Source organism: Aspergillus saccharolyticus, assembly GCF_003184585.1.
Source record: "Aspergillus saccharolyticus JOP 1030-1 unplaced genomic scaffold BP01scaffold_19, whole genome shotgun sequence".
NCBI lineage: Eukaryota > Fungi > Ascomycota > Eurotiomycetes > Eurotiales > Aspergillaceae > Aspergillus > Aspergillus saccharolyticus.
Window position 1 is genome coordinate 148,876 of NW_020290629.1, and position 15,748 is coordinate 164,623.

At 55.3% G+C, this 15,748-nt stretch overlaps 4 protein-coding genes and 1 non-coding gene across 5 annotated transcripts; 2 read left to right on the forward strand and 3 right to left on the reverse strand.

The window, feature by feature from the left end:
* Window positions 1-218: 218 nt before the first annotated feature.
* BP01DRAFT_298503 (putative Rho guanyl nucleotide exchange factor) lies at window positions 219-4,967 on the reverse strand (the record flags this gene model as incomplete). The annotated part of the gene is made up of 3 exons (XM_025571915.1): window positions 219-776; window positions 828-2,692; window positions 2,744-4,967. 3 exons carry the CDS (start codon window positions 4,965-4,967, stop codon window positions 219-221), a joined length of 4,647 nt encoding a protein of 1,548 aa, XP_025430527.1.
* A 1,940-nt stretch (window positions 4,968-6,907) lies between these two features.
* On the forward strand, window positions 6,908-12,383 carry BP01DRAFT_342283 (Sec7 domain-containing protein). The gene is made up of 6 exons (XM_025573481.1): window positions 6,908-10,275; window positions 10,325-10,670; window positions 10,719-11,104; window positions 11,151-11,260; window positions 11,312-11,694; window positions 11,747-12,383. The coding sequence occupies exons 1-6, from the start codon at window positions 7,094-7,096 to the stop codon at window positions 12,119-12,121; spliced, it is 4,782 nt and encodes a 1,593-aa protein (XP_025430528.1). The 5' UTR covers window positions 6,908-7,093; the 3' UTR covers window positions 12,122-12,383.
* A 125-nt stretch (window positions 12,384-12,508) lies between these two features.
* Window positions 12,509-12,579, reverse strand: BP01DRAFT_t192. Its single transcript has one exon. It is a non-coding gene; the product is annotated as a tRNA-Gly (tRNA).
* A 130-nt stretch (window positions 12,580-12,709) lies between these two features.
* On the forward strand, window positions 12,710-14,203 carry BP01DRAFT_357529 (U1A/U2B'/SNF family RNA-binding protein). Its single transcript, XM_025575216.1, has 4 exons — window positions 12,710-12,922; window positions 13,036-13,042; window positions 13,116-13,422; window positions 13,546-14,203. The coding sequence occupies exons 1-4, from the start codon at window positions 12,876-12,878 to the stop codon at window positions 13,968-13,970; spliced, it is 786 nt and encodes a 261-aa protein (XP_025430529.1). The 5' UTR covers window positions 12,710-12,875; the 3' UTR covers window positions 13,971-14,203.
* Window positions 14,104-15,710, reverse strand: BP01DRAFT_357531 (H(+)-transporting V1 sector ATPase subunit D). Its single transcript, XM_025575217.1, has 8 exons — window positions 15,597-15,710; window positions 15,404-15,516; window positions 15,295-15,305; window positions 14,850-15,175; window positions 14,735-14,783; window positions 14,653-14,662; window positions 14,557-14,597; window positions 14,104-14,499 (listed from the first exon to the last, which is right to left on the reverse strand). Exons 1-8 carry the CDS (start codon window positions 15,609-15,611, stop codon window positions 14,219-14,221), a joined length of 846 nt encoding a protein of 281 aa, XP_025430530.1. The 5' UTR covers window positions 15,612-15,710; the 3' UTR covers window positions 14,104-14,218.
* Between the last annotated feature and the right edge of the window lie 38 nt (window positions 15,711-15,748).

Here is a 15,748-nt window from a genome sequence, read left to right on the forward strand (position 1 = left end):
AACTGACTCATACGTGATAGTAAAGTAACAGCTCACTCCATGACGATGCGACCCAAACCCCCTTCCATCCAAAAGTCCCCTTGCCCAGACTCACCCAAAAAAATAGATATACGAATGCTATGCCCCACCAAAGGAAAGATCTGCCCAATACAGACATACAAACGAAGAAGAAGGAAAAAAAAAAAGAGAATGACGATGCTGGAGGTTCAGACAGGCGACTACTCACTCGCCTTCAGCAAAGCAACCGCCGCTTGCTGAGCGCGCAATCCACCAACCTCGCGTTTCAGCCGGAAATTTTCCTTCTTCAACCGGCCAATCTCTTCCAAGGCCGACGACAGCTGGGTCTTTAACGCTTCCTCTACATTCCCCGTGCGGAAATCGTTGGCCATCTTGCCTAGTTCCGCATTGAATCGATCGTAAAGAGCCTCGTTCTCCGCGCTCGCCTCGCGATAGAGCTCGTCCAGCTTCTTGGCCCGTCGCTCGCTCACGACCAACGACGACTCAAGGTCCTTCTCAATCGCCGCAGTGCGGCCATCCATCTCCTCCGAGAAGGTCTCGAATCGCGCCTCGAGACTTCGCACCCTCGACGCCAGAGCCGCGTTCGCACTGGACGGGGCAAACGGCTCGTCCAGTGCGGTCAGCTTGCGATCGCCCTTGAACGGGGTGGGGTTGAGCCTCAACGCTTGCAGCTCCTCGCCAATCAATGCCAGCTCATCCTTCAGCCCCAGTGAGGCCATGTTCTGTGCCTTCTTCTCGCTATTGAGACGGTCCCGGAGCTGTACCCGGTCAGTTTTGCACGGCACGGCATGGGGAACAGCAGTACCAACCTTTTGGGGGCTTTGCAGACGCAGTTTCGGCGTCCTTTGGGAGCCGAGAGTGGGCTGCAAGCGTCGCGCATCGGCGCCATTGATCGGCATCGGTCGCTCCTTCAAACCAGGCGCCCTCGAAGAAGGAATGCTGGTGGCCCGCGACCGTCGCTTGATATCCGGGGGAGGAGAGACGGAAGCATCGGTCTTCTTCCTCGGGGCTCGGTCAGTTTGGGGTAGTTTGGGGTCGATGTTCTCCTTGCGACTCGGTGTGACAGGCCGGGTCGGGGATCGGCGCGAGGGCGAGGCCAGCCGCGTGGGCGAAGCACTTTTCGCGGGCGAAGTGCTGCTGCGGACCGATCCCGAGCCTTGTTGACTGATCTGCGGCCGGGTCTGCCCCGCTGGCGTCATCGTCTCCGCTCGAGGTTGGGTGGGAAGCGATGACGACGGCGTCATCGGTCTCTGTCCTGGGCCGTTGGATATGATCGACACGTCGGATGATGCGGTCCCTGGTCGCATATCCGACAAAGAACTTCTTCGTCTTCGTCGAATCCTCACAACACCGTTAGTGGATATCCCCCGAATCGAGGACAACGACGAAGCCTCATCCTGCGAGCTTCCGGGCCGCCGGAGATGCTCTTGGGAGGTGGACGCTCCCGGGCGGTCGCGCGAGCCTGGTCGCAGCAAAGACACCAACCCCGTGTCAACGTCAATGGACCTGGATCGGAGTAGCAGGGACCCTCGAGGCGTCCCCGGCTCGGAATCGCCAGAGCCCTTGCTTTTGCTCAGCGTGCGCAGGATGGACGATACCTTACTCTCGGTCTCCGACTTGGAGTTATCCCGGTGCAAACTGAATCCGAAACGCTTCCGGAACGACGAGGCATTGGAATTCATCGAGCCCGCAGTCTGGGACACCGACTTGGTTGGGTCGCAATTGAGCGTCCCTTCCAAGTCTGCGCCTCCAGGGATATACTCATCAAACAGGTTATCAAAGTCATCCACCAGACGATCCAACAAAGAAATGTACTGCATCGGATCTCCCTCGACCGTCAAGACCTCCGCGAAGGCGGCCGTCAGCGCTCCACGATCTCCATCATTTCCCGAGGCGTCCAGGAGCTCGGCCAGTAACCGAATCATCGAAGCGAGCGCTCGGCGATTCTGCGGACTCATGTCGGCCAGGAACCTTCGGAAACTCTCCTCAAAATCCCGGGGAAACATGCTGTCGAATTGACTTTGCAACGAGCTCAACGAAGCCGAATCCATCACGGGCCCCATATGTTCGCGCCAGGCATTCGCCATGAAGGTCTCAAAAGCCACGAACAAGGTGTCGACAGGTACTTCGGCCGCCGCCTGGATTTTGCCTGGGTCCTCCAGCAGGATATTATACAGCTCGTTGACCGACGAGCGGTCGACGTTGTCTCGACCACGGAGTGATCGTCCTACGATGTTGCCACTGCGCGATTGCAGAGCAAGAGCAAACGCAGCAAAGGTCTGTTCGAGAGCGCTGAATGGACTTTCCTGCCCCTTGGAAGGGGGTGCGCCAACCACAGAGATCTTGACCGGACTCTCTTCCTTTCCTGGGAAAGCAGACGGCAGTGTGTTTGAACGGGGTATGTTGCCTCGAGGCGGTGGCATGCGAGGGAATTCGCCCAGCAGTGCGGCTGAGCTGGGCATTTTCACACTGCCCGCATTCTGCTCCTTGGACTGGTGGCCGCCCAGCAAAGAAGACAATAGCTTCGAGGGGGACGGTCGGAACTTTTGCGGGACCTTGAAATTGACCATTAGGTGGCTGGCGAGATACCGCAGGATCTCAAAGTTGGAATGCACAATCGATTCCGTCATGGTCCGGTTCTGGGGGCCATGCAGCGGGAGTAACACATTCGACACTAAGATTGGTCAGCAGAGAAAACACCTCCTAACAGCGCTGATTGACTTACGGCGCTTGGAGAGCACGGCAACGAAACTCTCCGCAGTGACAAGATCAGAAGAGGCGTTGCCCACCACGGAGTCGATGTCCACGCGAAACTGGTCCTCGCCTGCCGCGGAGACCGATACAATGACCTCGAGGTCGGAATTTGACAAGGCTTCGCCACAGACTGCGCGGGGAGTGTTGAAACCCACTCGAATTCTGGATGAGCTGGGTCTTTTGGTGGCCATGTCCTCCTCCTCTTCGAACACGCACGCCAGGACACCCAGGTTGGCCACCGTCCCCGTTGGACTGCGCAGGGTCCATTTTCCATTCTCCCGCTCGCTCTCGGAGAATCGACCTTCGATCTTCGCTTTAACAATCTCCTCAATGATGCGACTGGCGCGACCTTCATACATGGAGACTGGCTCCAAGGCGAGGAGGTCGACGGTGGTGTTCTGATTGGGCCGCGACTTCACCGACATGGGCGCCAGGAACAGGATGCGTCCACAGGAAGACTGCATGCATCGAACATTATGCAAGTCATACACCTGGACCACCCGCAGCTCTGGTACCATTGGCGCATTGGTGGCGGCCGGCGTGGCTGAGGCGGCGTTGTCGAGATCTGCCATGAGACCGCGCGCGGTCGATCGACTTCCCACTGCTTTAGACAACAGGACTAGACAATTCTTATAGATCAACATGATTCCCGGGCTAGGCTCTTCCGTGAGGTCAAGATGATACGGCGGGGACAGCTCGTTGAAATCCACCGCTGTGATGAGACGGCCGGTGGGCAGGATGGTGGAAGGCCAGCCGTCTACCAGCTCCTTCAACCGTCGGAAACTCTGATCGTGATTCGCCGTCGAGGCATCGTCGAGGGAGCAAATATCCTTGATGACATCTCGCGCCTTCAACAGGGGGCGCACGGCCGGGTGGACCAGCGGCAGACTACTCGTCATGGTGTCGATGAGGAGACTATATCGCGGCAGCCGCTGCACCGGCTCCATGAGGAGTGAGCGGAGCTTCTGCTCTCCGGTCTCGTACACGCGCTTGGAGAAACTCGAGTTCTTATCTCGCATGAACGAGTTCAGCGTCTGGGTGAAGCCGGTATGGGCCCGCATGTAGTCCGCATACGGCTCGGAGAATTGCGGGAACCAGTCCAGGAGTGCGTCCGCGAATGCCACCGCACCGATGGTGTCTTTCTCCTCCCGAGACGATGTCCGTTGCGACAGGGAGGAGGAAAGCTCGGTATCTTCCGTGAGATCTGCAATGGCGTCCTTTTCCGTTTCTTCCAAGACCTGGCGGATCACGCTCAGGAACCCCATGTTCACCTGGAGAATTTCGTTCAAGCAGGGAGGGAAGAGAGTCGCCAAGGCAGCTTCGTCCGGACTCGTACTCGATGCATGGCGCGATTGGGCTTTCATCCGGTATTCCTCCGCGACCTGGCAGACGAGGGTGTAGAGCTTGTTCACATATCGCTCCTCCGTATCGACCAGCTCGCACATGGTCAATCGCAAGGCCTGTTTTTGACTGGCGGAGAATATCTTCGACTTGCTGACGTTGGTCGGTTGGGAAGGGGCGCGCTTGAGGCGCGAGGTGGGAAGGAACATGGGGGCGCCCAGGGTCTGAATGAGGGCAGTATAGGGGCCATATCGAAGGTCGGGACCGTCATAGAAGTCTGCGTTACCATCATAAACATTATCATCATTATTGGGCTCGGATGCTTGAATCGTGCCGGCAGGCAGGACGACATCGACATCGACCCAAGGCACTTGGCGCTCCGGAAAGGCCCCTCGGATGTCCCGCACGAGCTCAGAGGTGTGTTCGACCTTTGTCATCCGGTTCGCCAGATCCGCCGCATGCATCTCGTCGAAGAGCTTGGGAACTTTGGCGCCGGGTTTCCCCGCGCGGGCCATGGCCTGGAGGCATTCCTTGGCGGGGTCGGACAATTCTGCGAAGTACTTCAGCATACTGACAGCCAGACCGCGACTGACCTCGTCGCCTTGCTTCTCGCGGGGCAAGTGGTTCACGGCGGCGTATAGCGGGGCGGCGGGGGAGATGGTGATGCGGGGATAGCTCTGCAAGCCGGCGGGGGTGACGATATGCGCCTGGATGCGCGAACTGCTGACGGTGGCATTGGCGGTAGCTACTGGACCGTAGAAGACGAAGACGGAGGCAATGTAGGGGTCGGAGGCGTGGTAGAGCGACAACTGTTCGAGCGGCAGGTCCGCAGGGGCGTTGGTGACAGTCGCCATGTTGGCGGAGAGGGCAGGAGCTGAAATCGCATGCAACCGTATTGGGAAGAGGTGAGGAAAGAGCGAAAAGCCAAGCAGGTCACACAGGATTAGATTAGACACAAATCATACAACTGTGAAAAAAAAAAGATTATAGATGGCGAGAGAAAAAGGAAATGAGTTCAAGATTGGTTTAGTCCCGCAAGACGGGGTGTGTTGTTGTCTTGGGGATCAGCAAGTCCAGGAGTGTCGGAGAGAGGGTGGAAACAATTAATGATTGACCAAAGACATAATACTATTTCGGGCGTGGCGCAAAAAAAAGGAAAAGTAACGAAGGACAGGCGTCAATCAATGCGAACAGTAAGAGAAGGAAACCCCCTCCATTAGCAGCAGAATAAGGAAACGGAGAATATGAATAGAGAGAGAGAGAGGGAGAGCTAGGGAGAGAGAGAGAGAGAGCGCGCGCACAGGAGGAGGGGGGGGGAGGAGAGGAGGAGAAGGAGGAGGAGGAGGAGGAGGGGAAAGAGAGTGAGAGAAGAGATAAAGCAGAGGAAAGTCGGAGAAGAAGAGGAAGACGAAGCCGGGACGGTTGGGTTGATGGATGGATGGATGGAGGTGGAGAGGGACGCGTTTCTCGGCGGGCGCAAAGCAAAGAAGCCTGGACAGGGTGGGATGTTTGTTATCGGGAGGTGAGAAGAAGCAGCAGCAGCAGCAGCAGCAGCAGCAGCAGCACAAGAAAGACGCAGAAGAGGGGCAGGATCAGGCTAGACAAGGGCGATGCAGGGGAAAGAGGCCGAGGATGGATGGATGGATCGAATCTCTACTTCTACAATCAAGGATGAGTGGCTGGCCGTCAGCTCCTTCAGCTCCGCTTACGAGTGGTGATTGGTTATCATTACAGCTGAGATGGAGAAGACATGGTCTATATTTGATATTGGATATCAGGGTAGATGATGATCGATGGTACTCCGTAGATTGCCGCCAACTAAAACTAAAAACATGGAGCTGGGATGCATGTTGAAGTTGACAGGAGCTGTATCCATGGACACGGACACGACACGTGTAGGGACTGTAAGGAAAAACGGTCAACAAGTGACCACGGGGGAAAGGGAATAACTCCGTAGAGGGGTTCAACGGTTTTTGGGAATTCTTGACATCATCATTATTTTGCCGAACACAAAGGGTTCAACTTCTGCCTGCCTGCCTGCCTTACGCCGGGCTGGAAGTTGCCCGACGAGAGAAGAGGAAGAGAGGATTGAAGCAAGTTGAAGAAGAAAAAGAAGAGGAAAGGGAAATTTGGTGGAGACGAGGAAAAGACGGCACACCGCCCTCAAACCATGGATCTTCCCTTGGCATCCAGACAATCTTATTTTCCACCCCGAGCCACAGACTACAATTGAAAGGAGGCTGGGAATATAACTTCGTCATCGCTGCCAATCCGCGTTTCCCCCTCCATGGGCCTCCATGGGAAATTGAGGTGACCCCGTCACTGCCAACTTCGCTTATCTCGTGGGTTTCAGCTTGTTCCTTCTTCCCAGTAATGTCGTCTGCATGGTGGGGATGAAGGAGACAATGATGCTGACAAGGGTAATCCATTGAGCAAGGCTAGTTAGTAGGGACGATGCGGATAGAAATAGTATACTATCTTCTCCACCGGGTAGTGGTTATTTCAGAGATCTACTGGTAAGTGTCCTTCATTCTCAGTAGATCTATACTCTCAGCTCCATAGTATCACAATCATTCACCAAGTAAGACTACACAGACGGTAAAGTTATGCATTGTACTATAACATACTATGTACGTAGTAGTACTTCTTCCTCCAATGCCACCCCCGGGGTAGCTAAACACACACTAAACCTCATCGGGACAGATGCGATCTCTCCGCCTCGGCGACCGCAGACAGAATAATCAGTCCGTCCCGTACTGACCAGCTGTTCGAGTTCCCGCTTTCGCATCTCCAGTGCCTTTCCACGCTCTCTCTCTCTCTCTCTATCTCCCTCTCTCTCCTCTCTTCCCTCTCTACAAGGCCATGGTTTGAGATTGCTCCTTCGCTGAGCAATTTCCTTCCGCTCTCTGACCGACTTAGACTATCTTGAAATCTCCCCCTCCCTTCTCCTCTTCCCTCGTGAATCCCCCCCCCATTCGTTATGTCGTCCTCCGCCCTCCCCATAGCGGTCGACCCGGTCGCGTTGGTGATCACTGAATGTATCACCGTCACCTCCGCTATGCGGAAACACACCCGCTGGGCGCACTCTTCGGTTTCCGCGATTCTAGGAGGGGGCGCTGTCTCACGAGTCTACGACCGGGATAGCTCGACTCCCCCGAGTCCGCGGAATGGCAGCACCCCCCCGCGTCCATCATCCCGCTTGTCCGTCGCTGACGATGATCATGTCTTGGCCAACCGATGGGGCTTGAGAGGGAAAAAAGGCAAGAGCATGCAAGATAACCCCCTAATCTCTGCATTTACCAGGTTACGGAGCGATCTCAAGGGCTGCAAAAATATCCGAACCTTTGATGCCCCCGCCTTGCTGCATCCGTTCCTCCAAGTCGTCCGTTCCTCCTCCACCTCGGCTGCAATAACATCCCTGGCCCTGGTGGCCCTCACCAAATTCTTCGCCTACGAGATTATCAGTCGGGATTCGCCCAGGCTGCCGATGGCCATGCAACTCCTCTCCGCCGCTATTACTCACTGTCGCTTCGAGGCCAGTGACTCCGCCGCCGACGAAATCGTCCTGCTGCGGATCCTCAAACTGATGGAAGGCATGCTGTCGCGGCCCGAGGGCGACTTGCTGGGAGATGAGAGTGTCTGCGAGATGATGGAGACTGGTCTGAGTATGTGCTGCCAGGTCCGTCTGTCGGAGGTTCTGCGGCGCTCGGCGGAAATGGCCATGGTCAACATGTGCCAGGTCATCTTCTCCCGCCTGACTCACCTCGACGCCTCGCAAGCCCTGGAAACAGAGTTGGAGACCCGAGCACCGAAGGACACGGAGCAGACAACAAATCTCAAAATGGACCCTTCGGTCGATGGAGACACAGTGACCTCCCAGCACCCTTCCGCTATAGGCTCGGATACGGCCGTGGCAGAGCAGGAGCGGAGCAGTCGAGACAGCACTCCCGACCAGTCGCTGCATGGAACCGCCGTAACCGCTCCGCCCAATCCTCAAGACGACGACGGCGAGGAGGTCAAACCATATTCTCTGCCCTCCATCCGGGAATTGTTCCGAGTTCTGATCGATCTTCTGGACCCGCACAATCGCCAGCATACGGAACCAATGAAAGTCATGGCCCTCCGAATCATTGATGTGGCCCTGGAGGTTGCCGGCCCATCGATTGCAAAGCATCCAAGCCTAGCCAACCTGGCGCAAGATGACCTGTGTCGTTATCTGTTTCAGCTGGTCCGGTCGGAGAATATCGCCATCCTGACGGGTTCGCTGCGCGTGGCAGGCACCTTGCTGCTGACCTGTCGCTCGGTGCTGAAGCTTCAGCAGGAGTTGTATCTGTCATACTTGGTTGCCTGTCTCCATCCCAAGGTAGAAATACCCAAGGAGCCAGGAATCAATCCGGCACTTTACGATGGGATACCGCAAAGACCCAAGTTGGTCAAACCTTCCCCGTCACAATCCAGCAGTGGTCGCTCGACTCCCGTTCCTGTGAAAGATCGTCAGAAGCTGGGTCTCGAAGGAGGCTCTCGCAGACCGGAAACCCGGGAGGCGATGGTGGAGAGTATTGGCGTCTTGGCACGAATCCCGAGTTTCATGGTCGAACTGTTCATCAACTATGACTGCGATGTCGACCGCGCGGACCTCTGCGAGGACATGATTGGGTTGCTTTCACGGAGTGCGTTTCCCGACTCCGCCACCTGGAGCACGACCAATGTGCCGCCTTTGTGCTTGGATGCCCTGCTGAGCTATGTCCAATTCATCTATGACCGCTTGGACGAGGAATTCACATCGGAGGGCTTCCCTTCCAAGGATGAACTCCACCATCAGCGTCGGACCAAGAAGATTATCATCAAAGGAGCGCAGAAGTTCAACGAAGACCCGAAGGCCGGCATTGCCTACCTAGCCTCGCAGGGAATCATTGAAAATCCGGACGACCCAGTCCTCGTCGCTCGGTTCCTGAAAGGCACCGCACGGTTGTCGAAAAAAGTGCTGGGCGAGTTCATTTCCAAGCGTTCAAATGAGAAACTGCTTGATGCCTTTGTGGATCTTTTTGATTTCTCCGGCCAGAGTGTCGTAGACGCCCTGCGCGATCTTTTGGGGGCTTTCCGCTTGCCGGGTGAATCGCCGCTCATCGAGCGCATTGTTACCACGTTTACCGACAAGTACATGCAGAAGGCTAAGCCCACGGAGGTTGCAGACAAGGATGCGCTCTTTGTGCTGACCTACGGCATTATCATGCTCAACACCGATCTATACAACTCCAACATCCGATCGCAGAACCGCATGTCCTGCACGGATTTCTCCCGGAACCTGCGTGGCGTCAATGCAGGCCAGGACTTCGCACCCGAATTCCTGCAAGGGGTCTATGACTCGATCAAGCAAAACGAGATAATCCTGCCTGACGAGCATGACAACCAGCATGCATTCGACTACGCTTGGCGGGAGCTGCTGCTGAAGTCTTCTTCGGCCGGAGAGCTGGTGGTGGGCGAGACGAATATCTACGATGCCGAGATGTTTGAGGCCACGTGGAGACCCGTGATCGCCACCTTGTCGTATGTTTTCATGTCGGCTTCCGACGATGCGGTCTATTCTCGCGTGGTGACGGGCTTCGACCAGTGCGCGCAGATTGCTGCCCGCTATGGGCTGACTGCGGCATTCGATCGCATTGTCTTCTGTCTGGCTTCGATCAGCACTCTAGCCACGGAGAATCCTCCGAGTACCGCTCTCAACACCGAGGTGCAGGCCGGGGAGAAGACGGTGATGGTCAGCGAACTGGCTGTCAAGTTCGGACGCGACTTCCGAGCGCAATTAGCTGCCGTGGTTCTGTTCCGAGTGCTTGCTGGTAATGAGGCTACGGCTCAGCAGGGCTGGACCCATGTGATCCGCATCCTCAGTAATCTTTTCATCAATGCTCTCATTCCCCCGCTCAATTCCAGTCTCAACACGGAGCTCGAGTTGTCCCCGATCCCACTGCAGAATCCATCGCAAGTGGTGGAGCGGGACGCACGAGGCACTGAAACCGGTCTTCTTTCAGCATTTACCTCGTACTTATCCAGCTATGCTGCTGATGAGCCTCCGGAGCCATCAGATGAGGAGCTGGACAACACGTTGTGCACAGTTGATTGCATCTCAGCGTGCTCTATCGATGACATCTTGACCAACATCAAGTAAGTTAGACCGATCTACCTGGAGGACTCCGAGGTACTGACGCATTAGAACTCTTCCACTGGAGACAGTGACGATGCTAGTGGAAGCCCTGTTGGCCCAACTCCCGGAGGAAAGCGCCCCGGCGGTTATCGTTGTCAAGCCGGAACGCCCGGCAGCTGGGCCCCGGGCAGCCAATGGCAGACTCAATGCCAGTAAACCACATTACGATCCGAGCATGCTTTACCTCTTGGAGCTGGCGACTGCTCTTACCCTGCGGGACTCCCAGACATTAGCAAGCCTCGGGGAGAGGCTTTTGACCTCCCTGCAAGCCTTTGTCCGCGATGCGCGGAACATCCACTCATTAGCGCTGTCACGCATCATCTACTACCTCATGAGTTTGCTGCGCCTGAGCTATGTATGAAAGCCCCTCTGATAATCGCCCTCCCAATCTAACAGGACTTAGGACCAACCTTATATGCGCGTGCCGGTCATCCTCCATGGACTCTCTGGCTTTGACCAGGATATTCTCGACAGCGTGGCTATTCCTCTCGTCAAGAGTCTTTCCCGGTGTATCGCAGATGCGGATGCTCTGCGGAATGAGATTTCTGCCTCGCCGGACTTCTGGTCCATCCTGCAGAGGCTGCACCCGCACGAGAAAGCGGCTCCATTAGTGTTTGAGCTGCTACAGACCATTGTCGAGCTGAATCCTCCAATCGTCACGGCTGACAACTACGAGTCTGCTGTAAAACTGGCGAACGACTTCATCAGCGCTGGCAGTGTGGGCTACATTGAAGAGCGACAACGGGATGCGCACGGACGACGCAAGGCTGTCAAGCAGCCAAGACCGAGGTACGCTGTCACGAAAGCCCAGTCTTGCTTGTCTAACGTCTTGCAGTATCGAAAACGAAGTAGTGGCCCGGGGAGTCAAGGCGATCGACTTTGTCTTCCACCTGACACGCCGCATTCCGGCGCTCATCAAACAGTCACACCTCGAAGAGGACGAAGGTATGCAGCCTGCCAATGCAGTCCGAAGTTCGTCAATTAACGCCAACACAGCCTGGTCCGCCTACTGGTCGCCCATTTTCCAGTCCTTGACGGCACAGTGCATAAATCCTTGTCGGGATATCCGTCACCATGCTGTCTCAACGCTGCAACGCACGCTTCTTTCCCTCGAAATCACGGCCACCGATGAGAAGGAATGGACTGCCATTTTCGATCAGGTGCTTTTCCCTCTGATCCTCCGCCTCCTGAAACCCGAAGTCTACCATTCGGATCCCCTGGGAATGGGCGAAACGCGGGTCCAGGTGGCTACGTTGGTCTGTAAGATCTTTCTGCGGTACCTGGATCAGCTTCCGAACTGGGACGGTATGCTCGACCTTTGGCTCAGGATTCTGGACATTCTCGATCGGATGATGAACAGTGGTCAGGGAGACAGTTTGGTAGGTCGCTTGTCTGGGTTTTGTGATATATGGAACTCTAACAACCCCACAGCAGGAAGCCATCCCGGAGAGTCTGAAGAACATTCTACTGGTCATGGCCGACGGTGGTTATCTTGTGCCTCCGTCTCAGGACTCGACAAGAGAAAAGATTTGGATCGAAACCAAGAAGCGCCTCGACCGGTTCCTGCCGGACTTGTTCCAGGAGATTTTCCCTCCGATGGATGAAAAGGTTACATCAGCGCCTGTCTCGGCCGTTGCATCGCCTAACCCATCCGCATCTCAGCCCGAGCCAGAGAGCATGGCCGTCAGAGTGCCAGAGGATGAAGTAGAAGCCAACCCTACCACCACTACTGATGAGAATGCGACCGCCGAAGCGGCCCAGGAGATTTCGTTGCCCATTATCGACAAGGGCAAGAAGGCCGATTAGACCAGCACTATTCCTAGACATGGGACCAATCGGATCTAGAAATATGAACTGACTTATGCCCAGAGATTGATTTCGAAAGTCTACTTGTTTTGGCATTCATAGCGTGGTTAGTGGTGTGTTGTCTGGCCGGTTGATAATGGGTTTGGGCCAGATGTGTACCGTTAGTGCTCTGTTATACTTGTGCATAATCTGTAAATATAGTCGACATTGTAGTACCTGCAATAGACTATTCTTGGGGAGGAAGCATGGAGGAGTTAAAGGCATCACATACCGGGTTGGCTACATGGACTGACAGTCCAGTTTGAGGCATGGAACTGAGTAACTAGTTTGAATTGAACAAACCGAGGCTCATCACCGATGATGGACTGGGAAAAAGCAAAAAGAGAGTGCATCATCCGTGAATCGAACACGGGCCTCATCGATGGCAACGATGAATTCTACCACTAGACCAATGATGCTGGTTCTTGAGAAGGATTACTTTTATGGTTGAATGATGCAACATCAATTTGTGCAAGCATATCACCTGACCCCGAGCGCTCCCACTCGGTCTGCTGCTTGCTCCGCCGGCCGCAACTTACGCTATGCAACGTGAAGTTTACAGAGAAGCTCCATCGTCTTTCAACCAACCCACCACGCGCGCTATTTCCCTCCTGTACTCTACCGTGGCGTTTAATCCTCCCTTTCTTGCAGCCCCCGCGACACATAACTCAAGCAAAGAAAGCAGCACCGAAGTGTGCACCCTGCAGAGATAAAGATGGCCGCTGTCGCAGCGCCTGGAGCAAGCACACCCCCCAATTGCACGTAAGTGTTTCCCAGCTGTCTCTTATCCACAGCTGTGAAGAGCAAAAGCGAACCACCTCTCCCCTCCACCTATCAGAAACAATAAAAAGAGCCAGCAAAACTAACCTCAACAGAGTCTACGTACGCACGCATCCCCATCCCCCGATCGACCTCAGCTCCCCTCAATCCCTAACAAACCACACTCTATGACTAGGTCCGCAACCTCGAAGAACGCATCAAAATCGACCAACTGAAAGAATCCCTCGCCGAGATCTTCTCCGAGTACGGCAATGTGATCGAGATCGTGGCCAAGACGAATCTCAAGGCGAAAGGGCAGGCGTTTGTGGTGTTCGACTCGGTGGAGTCCGCCAGCCGCGCCATTGACGAAATCAATGGTTTCGAGTTATTCGACAAGCCGATGGTGTTGGATTATGCGCGCACGCGCAGCGATGCGACGGTGTTGAGGGAGGGTGGGGAGGAGGAATTGGAGGCGCATAAGCGGAGGAGGGGGGCGGAGAAAGGTTCGTTTTTTTGTTTATTTTTTTTCCCTTGAAAAAGTGACTGTTGGGGGGATGTTGGTTTGCAGTGCTTTGTTTTTTTTCTGAAGGGGAGTGGTTGGAATCATACTAACGTCGTGATCACAGAACGCAAACAAGCACACGAGGCCCTCGAAGCGCAAAAGAAACTCAAACGGCCACACCCCGGCGCAGCAGCCGTCGGCGCGCCCTCCGACCTCGCTGCCTCCGGTCGTCCCGCCAAAACGGCCAAGGGCGCCGGGCTCAAGCCCACCAGCGGCGCCGCCGCGACGGTCATCCCGGACGAGTACCTGCCGCCCAACAAGATCCTGTTCCTGCGGGACCTGCCGGACAACGCCGACCAGGACAGCCTCACGGCCGTATTTGCGCGGTTCGAGGGGTTCCAGGAGGTGCGGTTGGTGCCGGGCCGCAAGGGGATCGCCTTCGTCGAGTACGAGAGCGAGTCCGGGGCGATCAGTGCCAAGGAGGCGACGTCGGGGATGCCGATGGGCGAGAATGGCAAACCCATCCGGGTTACGTACCAGAGACAATAAAGGGTCCTTGCATGGGGCGTGGCGTTGTTGGGGTTTTTCGTATCTGTGGGGTTTCTTGTGTATCATTATTTTTGTTGTCTCCTTCTTCCATGCAAATGCCCGTTGATTTCTTTTCTTCCATTGGGGAGGTAGCTCTTCTCACTGGTGGGGTACCAAACAAAAAAATCTCTTAAACAATGCATAGGAACAGCTAGGAAGTATACTAGGTACATGACAAGAGGTACAAGGGGGACATCGCTGCGCTAGACTTAGAAAATCACATCGGCATCTTCCTGCTCGCCGAGCACGTCCGGTGCCTCGAGAGCTTCCTCCTCTGCGGCTTCTGCCGTTTCCTCCTGGGCCTCCTCGGTGGGCGCGCCCTCTCCGTTGGCTGCTGCTGCCGCGGCAGCCTCTGCTTTCGCCTTGGCCTTCTCGCGCTGCGCCAGAATCTCGGCGTCGGCGGCAGCGGTGTCTCGCTGTTTCTTGCCGGAGACCTTCTTGAGACGGTAGAATTCCTCGCGGTCCAATTCGTCCAGCTCGGAGTTGATATCTTGGGGGATGTTAGTTATTACGGAGAGATAAGCACAAAGGAAGTCAGTCCACTGACATTTGATCGTATTCTCCGTCCGGGGGATGATAACATGCTCACTGGCTGTGGTTAGTATTTCAGTGGCCGGAATGAACCAAGAGACCGAGCTCTTACATGGCGTTCACTAGGAGGGAGAACTCGCGTTAGCATTCTCTCTTACCACACCTGAACTCCATAAAGAAAAACCAGAACATACCTCTCCGATTCACAACCTTAATCACCTCATCCAAAATAACAAATGCAGTCTACCAGCCAGCCCCCGAATTAGCAACCATACCCCAATCCCCACACCCTAGAAAGTGAAAGCATACCTGCAAACTCGCCAACTCCACCAACGTCTCTACCGCCCGCGCATACGTCTCCCGACACCGCTGCACTTGCTGCCCACCTTTGCCCAGCCCCGTCAACCCGAAGTCATTGATCGAGTCCTCCGTGTAGCTCTCAAAGTGCGGCAGCAGCACACCGGACACGTTCTCCTGCTTAGCCCGCACCCGGAAGCGCGCCTGCTTGGCTGACTCTTGCACTTGGTAGCCGATGTCGCCGCCGACGGCGTAGCTCACCTCGGCCAGCGAGAAGGCGGCGATCTGCATGACGCGGCCCATTTTTTGTTTGGCTTCATCGATGCGGCGTGTTATTTCTGAAAGAAAATTGAACACGTTAGTTTTGGGGACGGTCACGAAGAGTGTGCGTTGGTGTTGGGGGAAAGGGGAGCTGTTGGATAGAGGGGTCGGGGGGACGGGGACGGGGGGCTCATACCGCGGAAACGCCTGTGGATCAGATGGAACAACACCAAGTTAGTGATCGGTTACTTTTATTTCCATTGTTCATGACAGAAACAAAAAAAATATGGGGAAGAGCTGCTCACTTGGTGAGAGCTTCGGATTTGCGCTTCAGTAGACTGTGACCGGTTTCGGCGCCCTTCAATTTACCCTTCATCAACCCGAGCGACTGGCGAGTCGGGAAGACTGCCTCACGGCCCTAAACATGGAGACAAGTTAAGATTAATGATCAGACAATTAACAACAGGCGCTTGTTCATCAGATGGAGCAACAACGTACCACTGCACCCGACATGGTTATATGCGCTGAGACAACACACAAAGGCCACGAATAGCAAGAGCAGAAGGAGGAATGACCGATACGTAGTCAGTCTGATATGACGATTAACTGATAGGAAGGACGGTTGTCTGTATTTCCGCCCGTAACGAGAC

Coding starts and splice junctions, on each gene's coding strand:
- BP01DRAFT_357531 (XM_025575217.1), bottom strand. Junction 14,784..14,849: donor TGGAGTTGGCGAGTTTGCAG/GTATGCTTTCAC, acceptor GCTGGCTGGTAG/ACTGCATTTGTTATTTTGGA. Junction 14,500..14,556: donor GACGGAGAATACGATCAAAT/GTCAGTGGACTG, acceptor ACATCCCCCAAG/ATATCAACTCCGAGCTGGAC.
- BP01DRAFT_342283 (XM_025573481.1), top strand. CDS start 7,094: ATGTCGTCCTCCGCCCTCCCCATAGCGGTCGACCCGGTCGCGTTGGTG. Junction 10,671..10,718: donor GTTTGCTGCGCCTGAGCTAT/GTATGAAAGCCC, acceptor AACAGGACTTAG/GACCAACCTTATATGCGCGT. Junction 11,695..11,746: donor GTGGTCAGGGAGACAGTTTG/GTAGGTCGCTTG, acceptor ACAACCCCACAG/CAGGAAGCCATCCCGGAGAG.
- BP01DRAFT_357529 (XM_025575216.1), top strand. CDS start 12,876: ATGGCCGCTGTCGCAGCGCCTGGAGCAAGCACACCCCCCAATTGCAC. Junction 13,423..13,545: donor GAGGAGGGGGGCGGAGAAAG/GTTCGTTTTTTT, acceptor TCGTGATCACAG/AACGCAAACAAGCACACGAG.